Source organism: Vespula vulgaris, chromosome 22, assembly GCF_905475345.1.
Source record: "Vespula vulgaris chromosome 22, iyVesVulg1.1, whole genome shotgun sequence".
Classification (NCBI taxonomy): domain Eukaryota; kingdom Metazoa; phylum Arthropoda; class Insecta; order Hymenoptera; family Vespidae; genus Vespula; species Vespula vulgaris.
In genome coordinates, this window is record NC_066607.1 from 2,308,541 (window position 1) to 2,320,045 (window position 11,505).

Consider the following 11,505-nt stretch of genomic DNA (forward strand, 5'->3'; position numbering starts at 1 on the left):
TTGTGCAATTGTCATCTTAATATTTTTAAAGAATACAACGTTCGATAAATCTACAATGCTTACTTGTTTGCTTTTCTTTTCTTTTTTTTTCACTTTTCGTACAATCAATTTGTTTTAACAAAGAAAAAAAAAGAAAAAAAAGAACGGGAAGGAAAAACAAAAAAAGAAATAGACGAAAAAGAAAAAACCGATAGAGAAAAAAATCAAATATGAAGATATTTAATAGTATCGTTTTTAATGAAAAGAATTCCTCGACAATAATAATTGACTATAATCGCTTTTAGTTTCTTATTTGTTTTAATCGCATAGGAGGTCTTTATATAACGGTATCTTCCATAATACTTTCTTGTGCAATAGTCGTACTTGTTAGTCAACAATGTCTGTACGTTATCTGCTATCTACATCACATAAAAAATGATGAATATTCATATATGAATCTCACGTTCCTATAAATATAAAATGAAAGAAAGAAAACATCAAGACAAGAGATACACAAGAATTAAAATTTCGTCAACAATTGTATCATTTTATCGCGCTATATAAGAATATATATATATATAAATATATATATACACATCTATGTACATAACATAATGGTTCGTCACACCGAGCGCTGTTTCAAGTAGTATAAGAATTCGTTTTCTATTCACTTTATTAATATGTGAATAAATCAAATAGATTTATTTTGGCTTTTATCAAGACAGATAAAATAAAATCTTATTATACAAATTACATTCATGATATATAAAATAAAAGCTTATAGAAAAGTAATGCAGACAGATATAGAAAGTAGAAAGTGGCAAGAACTAAACGGGATATAGTTTTTATAGATATATCACTATCATGGATTACTTGGATTTAGAATCTGACCTTGAGAGTGCCGCGAACAGGTTCTTTTGAACTACTGATTTCTGATATTGCACAATGTTACACGATTTAGTCATCTGTATTTTATTCTATCGATATCGTGAATACGATTATTTAGTAATTATATTAATTGTTCTTTGATATAAATTCGATACATCGATGATATTACAATAAAGATAAATCGAATGAAATAAATGACGATATATCATTAATATTCGAAAAATAGTTAAACTTTTCAAATTGCATGCTATATAATTTATATACATAAGTATTATCGAAACTTTTTTATCTATTGTTATTATTTTCAAGATGATGACGTAATAATTTTGGAAATATATGCACACGCAATATATTCAATGAGCAATTAATTACGAAATACGTACATTATATAATTACAAATCAATCCTATTGAACATTTTTTGTCTCTGCAAACTTTTGATATATTATCAAAATTTTATATTAATTTATTTAATACATATATACCATATTAGAGGTTATTTATATCATTATTAGTATATGAAAAATGTTTATTTCACTCGAAAAAACTCGACACGAAGAGATTAATATCAATGGCAATGATTGATGTCACTTTACAATGGTAAGAGATATATATTCTTCTCGAAGTTAACGCGATGAACTCAGACAACAACACAAGGTGAATGATTATGCAGTTTTTTCCTTTTTCTATATACAGAACAAATATCTCGACATGTAAACTGCTATGTTCTATCAAGAATCGTGAATAAGAAGATATATTTTATTATAACAAAAAAAAGACATATCTTATTTCTGAGTTCTGATAAGATTTATAATGTGATGTTATCTGTTCTTTTTCTTTTTTATCTTTTAAATTGACCGATATTCGATTAATTTTTGACACGTCATTGTGATAAAGAAAATATTAAAAAAAATACTTTCTGAGAATGTGACAAGCTTTATGTCTATATAACAAATTAGTTAGACTGATTCTTGATTAGAATGAATGATAAGTAAAGTGAGATATCGATCGATCAACTTATCTATCATGACTCGCAATATCAATACTCGTGTAATATGATGTTCTGCAGCTCCTTTTAAATACCAAATTGAATAGTATTGCTTTAATTGGACAATATTGTATGATTCTGGCATAGTCATTTTATACGCACGTGATATAATGATAAACAGTTTCAAGTCTTTCCAAAATTTAAACGGACTTATAAAAAAATCTATATTACCGATGAAATCGCGTCTGTTATTTAATATGTTCCTTTTTTAAATAAATTAGTTCATACACGCATATATATATATATATATATACATACATATATATATAGATATATAAATAAACAATTGTTTGTAATAAACTTTTAAAAGTTAACATTTTATTTTCTATCAATTTGTTTTGTTTGAAACGGAAAGCGAACTTGTAAAACATTTTAAATGGATTGATAAAACCATGGTCAAATAGTTTCGAGGCCTCACTTAAATGTATCCATTTGACCCCCATTTGATTGACTGAAAGAATTGTTACATAAATATACGAACAAAGAGAAGGAAAGAACTAAAACTGTATGACATAATCTTCCCATCATTACACTGTATCATGTAATTTGTTCCCCTTGAGTTCATTACAATAAACGTAATTACTTGTTGTATTCGTCTGTATAAACAATAATTTAAATGTGAAAGAAAACAAAAATTAAATGTTTTATATTTTTTCTCAATATAACGAAATTATTTATTAAGTTTTAGAATCTAAATAATCGAAATAACTTTCAAAACATTTTCTAATTTTATTATCGAGTTTGGTATTGTTATATATAAATATATTTAATGTTTTAATACTTTTAAAATTATAATAAATTTACTAAAATTTTCATTACCTTAATATTATATGTACAAAGAAATATAATTGTTGATTAAACAGAATTATAACAAATTTTTCTGTCCCTATAAAAAAAGGATCAATTGATGATATTATTTTAATGCTGCTTGAAGAAGCCAGTTAATTTAATCATACAATATGGTTTAGCATTATGACTAAATTAACATTACTGGACTAAATCAAATTATATATAATCTATATTATAATTTTTTACAATGGAAAAACTTTTAAATCTAATCACATGAAGAATAGATTGAATATAACTAAGATAAACAGTATAATTTATTTTTTGTGCAATTTATGTACCTTCATATGCATTATTATTTTAGAAAATAATAAGATTTTTATCTCAGAATTAAGTGTATTAGAGATATATTTATAATGCAAGATACTGATCCCTTATAAAAATTTAATACGTTTGAGTACTGCTAAATAAAAGTGTTAATAATTCTGGTTCAGATAAATTCCTTTTATATTTCTGAACCATGTCCTGAATCTTCAATCTTCTTCTAACATGTGGTGGATGATAGCTATAAAAAGTATAAGAATGTGATGAATTTGTAAAAAATAAAATTTATTACTACTTAGAGAAAATAATGTGATACCATTTTACGTGAAAATATTTTTACGAAAAGGTTTTTAAACGAAAAGATTTTCCAATAAGTCATTTAAAAATTTGTTTTGAATAATCATAATTACCTGTCATTATCAAGTCTTTTACGCCGACCCATATTTAACGCCGTTTGCCTAACAAGAGTACCTAATACTCTTCTAGATACAACCATACCATCAATTAATGGAGTTGCTAAATTTATTCTAGAAGTTGGACCTTGTAATCTGACTCTCATGAGTCCACTAGCAAGAGATTGAAGAAAAATTACTTGTACGTCAGACGGTTGAATTGTTCTACAATATTCTAAACCAGTATGTGTAAAGGGTAGAATATCTCCTATAAAATTAATTATAAATATTTTATTAAAACTAAACGATATAAATATATATTAAAATATTATTCATACCAATTGGAAAATGAGTATAATCTTCCAAGCTTTCTAGCCATACCACCATAATTCTTGTATCTGTTTGTATTGGTAAAGCATGTTTTGTTGTTCTTCTTGGTTTAACAGGATCTGCACTTGAGGAACTAGGAGGACCTGACCCTGAAAAACTTGGTGGTTGTTTTTCAAAATCAAGCGACATTGTTCTTGAATTCTGTGGAATGCTACAGGAACGAGATCCGCCACTTTCACTAATACTTCTTTCAAACCAAGCTGCACACAATGCAAAACATATGAGAATTAGTTAAAACAAAAGACATTTTCCATTATTTCCTAATTTACATAATACTTACATTGACCATTACTAGTGTCACTGGTATAACTAGCTTCTTCTAACGAATCTGAATTTGTCATTATAAATGACTGTGTTGGTACAACAAATGCAATTTCTGCACTGACATCCGCCCAATATAGTACATGTGTATCGCCATTATAAAGAGAACCACCATGATCACTAGTGCTCGATTGTGAAACATTCATTTGTGGAGTTACTTTCCATGAAGTGTAAACGTGACCAGTCCAACCAGCATGTGCAGAAACTGATACTGGCCAACCAAGTGAATTAAGAAATTCCAAAAAATTTGGTGATACATTTTTTTCGTGAAGCTGCAGAATATTAACATTTATTAAAATACATCTTCTATGTTAAACGCTTTCTTTTTTTCTTTATTAAGGCAGGCCATGATTTAAAGAATAAAAAAATATATAAAATTCTTACTACGTTGGACAATATTTCGGGTACTGTTTTCTGACCTGCTTTGACATAAAATATATGAACAGTATCACATGTTCTTGAACTAATATTATCTAATGTTTCCAAATCTGTACAAAATCCTGGAATAGTAGGATCTAAAGCAGTAAGAGTACTATTCCCAGACTCTTCACTTTCTCTATTTTCGATATTGAGAAAACCAAAGTGACTTAAAAATAAACGAGCAGTTTGGAATTCATGACATATTTGTGGTGGTGCACATTCCTCAGTTTTTTCATCCACTTCCTTATTACTGACATCATCATATTTTTTTTCTAAATTTATCTGACGTTCCAGCAATTGCGATAACAGCTCATGTTCGTTTCTAACTGATTCGTTATCATTCATAACAGCTTCAAGACTAGGTATTGATTCATCTCTGTTTTAAAATATTTGTTATATTTCTAAATTAGATCAGAGTATATAGTATCATATTATAATATAATATTTAAAAGAAATTACGTACACTTTACAATGAGGTATTCTATCTACATTGTCAGGGAAAAATTTAGGCTTATAATCCGTTCTTGGTGCTGCTTCATTTAATGGTAAAGGTCGGCCAGGATTTGTATTTACGCTTCTAATACTAGATCTATGCCGTGGCAAATGTCGTAACTGCAAAGTCCATGCATGCCTACCAAATGGTCCGCGTATTAAAACGGTTACTGTAGGTTGCGGATCCTGATCATTTCCTAAAGGTTCTTCTAATAAAGCTAGAATGGTTGCATTTTCGGCAACAAAATAACGAAATCTTTCAACTGCTGCTTGCCGAGCAACACGACCACCAGTCCAACTATTGCAATGCCGAAGCAACGAAACTTCATCTAGTAAAGATGATAATGATTGTGCACCACAAGCACTAGGAAAATAACCGACCTAACGATAAAACAAATCAATTGTTTATTATATATTATATTCACCACAATCTATATTAAGGGAGAAATTATAATAAGTACCTGTTCTAATATTATTGTAAGAAGAGCTTCTGCAGCATCTCTAACACGCATTGATGCTGGCTTTAATTCTTTTTCATCCTTCATTTTAATTGGTTCACCTGGTTTACCAATACTTTTTGTACCTGATACTCCTAACTCTACTACTTCCAATACTGTTGTTAAACAATCTTTATCCTATAAAATTGCATTACATTATTATTATATTTAGAATAAGTTGTATTTTTTGATAGGATAAGATCAACCTGTAGTAATTGAGAATGAGCGGTTAACCAGGTCGTTAAACAACCAAACGCTGCTACAATAGAAGAATGCAAATCTTTGGAATGTGCTGGAGGAGGTCGCCAACATTGATATGCAATATAATCGCACAACCATTTCACAGCTCGTTTACATTCCAAAGCATCTACAAAACAAAATAAATATCTGTGTTACCATTATCTTTGATTTCTAAAAATATGATTTTTTTTTTTTTAATTATCAGAGCGTTTATCAAACCTGTGAGTTTCCTTGCTGCAAAAATATATATTAGAAATAAGTATATATTAACAAAGAAATCCAATGATGTAAATTGATATATTTAATGTTGAATATTACCTGTTTCTCGAATTCGCGTTCTTGCCAATCCTGATAACATTTCAAGTGCAGCCAGTGAAATGTTTAAATCTGTTTTCCATGAAGATATCAACCTGTGACAAACGAGATACGTGGCTCGTACGAAAAGAGCATGTGCCGAATCTGAAACATTATTTCATTTTAATATGATTTGCTATTGATAAAATTGTATAATATGATATTTTTTAATGAAATTGGAATTTTGATATATGCAGGGTTGTGAAAAAAACACTCTCTTTAAAATATATCGTCGATGAATAAAAATAAGGTAAAATGAACACAAAAACGATTACACTCCAGAGATTTGGCAAGTAATTGCAGTACCAAGGTGAATAGTACTCGTATTTACCGAATGCAATGCATTCCTCTTGAAGAGTTGCTATATCAGAGGCATCACCGAGAGAACGTTGATCACTGGATATGCTTATTTGACTGGCTGAATCGCTGGTAACTATCAAGCGATGATGAGTACAATGGCAAATGCACAACAGAACACAATATATAATAATAAAAAAGAATAACATTTCACAGAAGCATGTGTGAAGCAGGTACAATGAAAGGTGATATTAAGCACCATGCTTTCACTCTGCATTATCATACTGAGTTACAGTAATGTAGTGTACAAGGCTTTAAATAAATGTTAATAAAAAAAATGTTACTTCTTTAATTAGATATAGCAGTAGCTTTGGCTACTCTCTATTAGCATAAAACAAAATAATCTCTATAATAATTTTTTTATATATTTGTTACAAAATGTAACTCAGGACAGTGCATGTAAAATTTAACGTTTTCAAGCCAACGTTTCTTTTTAACAAACCTGAAGATAATAAATTAACTGTTGTATCATTTGGTACTGCATCTGGCTGTGTCACTTGTTCAACCTCTTCTGCTGCAGCAGAATCTTGTACACTTAGCAAAAGACCCCCTAAAAAGAATAAATATAGATATAAAAATAATATTTCTTTGAAAGGAAATATTTCTTTATAACTTACCTAGAAGCATATGAGTATTTTGTGGATCAGTTTCTACTTGTAATGCATTAATAAGCAAATTCATCAATCTTGATTTTAATTGTGCAAAGGTCATTTGAGTTTTTTCAGAAGATGTATTTGGAAATGTTGGAAGTTCTTTGATAGGGAGATTCTACAAATAATATTTTTAATTAAATTGCATATTTATGATATATTATGAACATCATCGTGAATGTATATTACCTGAAAGTGTAATGGTAATGCTAACATCGATATAAGTAAATGTATCGAAGCTCGTCTTAAATCCGGTTTCGAAACTATATTAGATTTTAATTTTAAATCTTTCTCAGGGAGTACCAGTTCCAAGGCAGATAATACTGCAGGTACTAACACTTGTACACCATTCAAATCCAAACGAAATAAATCGGACGAATTCAAAAGAATATATGCTAATGTTTCACCACACTCTCTTGTCTATAAAATATATAAAAACATCTAAATTATAGTTATTCATAATAATTTAATATATAAATTAAATAATAAAAAAACTTGCATCATCTAATTTGAGACCATGGTGCATTGCTTGATAAAATCTTGCTAAATAAACAGGCAATATTTCTTCTCCAGTCTTTTTGGCACAAAAAATTCTACAGAGTGCACCCATAGCTTCTGCTCTGCCTGATTCATAACGATCTATACAAAGTGTAGGAGGTACTTCACTAATAGTTTCTTGTAACGAACTTGGCCCATCTACAAGTACTGAGGATGGACGTTTTGATGCTCCTGATGGTTCTGAAAAATAGAATATAGTATATATATAAAATATAACAACTTTATGTACAATAAATTGTATATTCGATGAGATAACGTACGAGGTAAATTTTGTGACCATCCATTTGTTCCTATAAATGCAGCTTCGAATAACCATTCTCCAAAAAGGTGTAATATACTATTGCACTTAGGTCTACTTGGTGCTAAAGGAGGTCGAATATCTTGACCAAGTGAGGTCATAGCTATAAATATGGAATATATCATTTTATTATAAATCTATATAATCTATAGAATCGTCTTATTGAACATAAATTCATGAATTATCTTACAAGTTGTACTAGATGCTGATGATGGTCCTGAATTTGATATCAACATTGGAGGTGTACTAGATACGCGACTGGTTGTTAAACCAATCAAAGAAGCTTTTGGTATCCCTATATAATCAAAGCAACAAAGTTAAAATTAATAATAGATTTTTTAAACTGTTATTCCACTTGTACATTAACTTCCACATGGAAGACCTTTTCTGTTTTTATAATAATACAAAGAAAAGAGTGTGAAGATAACAGATGAAGTGATATACACATTGAAAATAGCATAAGAAATATGATAGCAAGGAAAAGTATAAGATGCTGAATACCCTTAGTAACCGCAGAAGGTGTAACACTGAAACTTTTGGCAAGTCGGCGTTGTGTTGGAGGTGTAGGGGAGGGTTGTGGTTGGTCCTTGCCACTTGATCTGTCCCACCCAACACCTATGTTTCCATTATTATTGGTTCCAGATGCAATGTTCGATACGCAACATTCTTCCCAGCAACATGCTTGTGAAACTCCTAAAACAATTGTGTGAATGTGCACCCACCACCCATGAGTGATCAAGTTGTTAAGCAACTACTTTGTGCTCTACAAAATGTTTGCAGAAAAAGAAATTATTAACATAAAGATAATAAATATTGAATAAAAATAGTAAATATATATATATACATACATACATATATATATATATATATATATATATATATATATATAAAGTATTTCCAAACTATACAAAGATATTTGCACATTCACAATATTTATTATAGGCCTGATTTACTTGAGAAAATAAATTTACCAAGAAATGCATCAACTTGTCCAGCTATTCCTTTTATAGCTTTCAAGAATATTTGTGGCAATCCTTGTAGACATGGATGTTGACAAGGATCTATAACATTTGGGCTAGCAATAGCATATTGGAAAAATGCTTGAGTTTGTGATACTACAGCTGGTCTGCATAAATCTACAGGATCTCCAATAGTTCGCAAAAGTCTGTACCATGCTTGTGCAACAGCTTCCTCTGACATAGTTGGTGGCACAAGTTGTGCATCTTCTTCGCCTAAAAATAAATCATAGATAATATTTGGCATATTTTTATTATAGAAATTAATTTAACAAAGATATACTAACTTATTTTTAACTCTGGGAACATTGGCCCATACATAATTTGTAAAAGTCTTGCTGTGAGTGCTAGGCACACACGATTCCATTGTTCTATCAAAGCTAATCTGTGCCGCCATCGAAGGCACGACTCTCGTAATGTACGCCATAAAGGTGGTGCAGGAAAATTACGTTCGCAAGCTACTAACCATACCTGAAACAAAAGTTAAGTTAATATATTTATTTTTCAAATGATAAAATTAGTTAATATGGTTGATAAAATGACTAGTACATAATAAAATTATTAATACCTCTAATAATACACCAAGTACTCTTTCACACAGCTGTTCACCAGCATCTTCCCTTGTTGCTGGTGGTGCTAATAATGCATCATTAATTCCAATAAGAAATAATAATAAACTTTCCCAAGTTTCTCTTTCTAATGATGCTGGACCTCTTGCAATTTGTTGAAGTGTTCTGAGCACTCTATGACATAACACAGCTTGTCTGTTTATAGTATCACTTCCTATAAATATATAAAATTATTAATCTCATAGAAATATAATAATATAATATAAAAAGTCCAGTTTCTGCTTCTAAAAATAAAAATATTAGCATTGCATTATAAATTACCTAAATCCTGATACAAAAATGGCCAAACTATGAAAAGAGAAGAGATCAAATAGATAAGCAGAAGAATATTAATGTATTTAAAGAAATGCATAAAAAAAAAACAAATAAAAGAAATTAATATTTTAAAATGATAATTCTTACCTTCTCCTTTTCTTGGAATAAATAAATTATGAAAATGACTTATAATCTTCCTAGCATAAAAATTTGGATCATCTATAATTGGCCTTGGTACAGAAACCTTTGGTGTAGAATATAATGCAGATAGCCATTCACAATATACATTAACACAATCTCTGACCGTGTCATGTTCAGCTAAGGGTAAAGAAAGGCCATAACAAATAACTTCCATACACCACTGTACTTCCTTATCAGTGCATAAAGGACTAGGTTCTGCTGCTTGAGTAATACCAAGATTAGCAGCTAGTTGACGTACTATGGATAATGCGACTTCTTTTCCTGCTCCAGGTGAAAACTTTTCTAATACACTTTGACTTTCTTCTGAACCTTGTTGAATCAGAATGCTTAAAGAAGCCCATTCTGAATACATTCCTCCTTGGGAATCCTATAATGATTATATGATATGTAAATACTGTTAAATACTTACACAGATTAAATAAAATACTTACTTTATGATTAACTCTATTGAATACGCCTAAATTCATAGATTATTGTATACTATACATCCAAAAATTATTTGTAGTTCAACTTATCAAAATCAATGACTTTGTTTGATGCACTGCCATAAACATTGTTCACTTGGTATAAAATGTACTTATATTATATGTCCTGAGATCATACATTATCTTATTCATTTCCAATATCAACAGTAACGTAATAAAATTATTTTTTATTTATATCACTTTCATAATTATACTGTCAATGTGTGAAACCTAGTTATACAAAGAGATTAACATATTTTCTTTATTTAACATTGATGAAAATATCAATATATACTTACTTTTTCTAACCTACATTTCTTTGATAGAATTGTAGTATAAGTTACACATATGTACGTGTGTGTTATAATATGTGTCAAAAGTAAGCAAAATATTGAGGTTTGAGTATCACAAAAAAATGCACTTTTTTTGATATTTCTTTTATAATATACTGATGAAATTCAAAAAATTATTTTAAATCAAATCATACATCTTATAATACTGAATAACTTTTATTGGTTTTTTTTTTCTTGATACAGAAAAAATCTAAGAAGTATATATTTATATTCTTAGATTTCTATTATATTCTGTACTGTTTTACACCCAACTAAAATTACTATATAAGTTCCAGTACAGAAAACTATTGATAATGTTAATTCTCCAGATTAGGTGGCGCAGTGATGCATTGGTAGGCCGTTCATTGAATTGACTACAGATCTTGACGTTATATTATTCTTGGAATAAAGAACAATGAAAACAGTAGCATAAAGGAAAGTTTTATTAGCTCTATCTTTCCACGTATATATAATGTCATGAGTTAGAAATACTAAAGAAAGTCAGAATAATAAAACTGATTAAGAAATGTTACGTGTAATATCATTAGATATTTTAAATATAAAACACTCAATTACATATATATTGCAAACATATATCAACACATATTACAAATAA

The 11,505-nt window shown here is 29.1% G+C and overlaps 1 protein-coding gene across 6 annotated transcripts; it reads right to left on the reverse strand.

The window, feature by feature from the left end:
- Nucleotides 1–658: 658 nt before the first annotated feature.
- LOC127071523 (ral GTPase-activating protein subunit beta) lies at nucleotides 659–11,247 on the reverse strand. Of its 6 annotated transcripts, XM_051010873.1 has the most exons (26): nucleotides 10,857–11,247; nucleotides 10,525–10,788; nucleotides 10,332–10,460; nucleotides 10,040–10,210; nucleotides 9,899–9,925; nucleotides 9,577–9,791; nucleotides 9,296–9,479; nucleotides 8,964–9,224; nucleotides 8,494–8,685; nucleotides 8,183–8,287; nucleotides 7,955–8,095; nucleotides 7,636–7,874; nucleotides 7,326–7,556; nucleotides 7,104–7,254; nucleotides 6,929–7,036; nucleotides 6,461–6,562; nucleotides 6,094–6,234; nucleotides 5,995–6,009; nucleotides 5,742–5,902; nucleotides 5,500–5,673; nucleotides 5,010–5,419; nucleotides 4,511–4,922; nucleotides 4,086–4,398; nucleotides 3,754–4,005; nucleotides 3,434–3,683; nucleotides 659–3,264 (listed from the first exon to the last, which is right to left on the reverse strand). In XM_051010873.1, exons 3-26 carry the CDS (start codon nucleotides 10,432–10,434, stop codon nucleotides 3,144–3,146), a joined length of 4,479 nt encoding a protein of 1,492 aa, XP_050866830.1. In that variant the 5' UTR covers nucleotides 10,435–10,460; nucleotides 10,525–10,788; nucleotides 10,857–11,247; the 3' UTR covers nucleotides 659–3,143. The 6 variants fall into 6 exon arrangements, with proteins under 6 accessions (XP_050866830.1, XP_050866825.1, XP_050866828.1 ...); XM_051010868.1 differs by having other exon boundaries at nucleotides 10,040–10,460; XM_051010871.1 differs by lacking the exon at nucleotides 9,899–9,925 and having other exon boundaries at nucleotides 10,040–10,460.
- Between the last annotated feature and the right edge of the window lie 258 nt (nucleotides 11,248–11,505).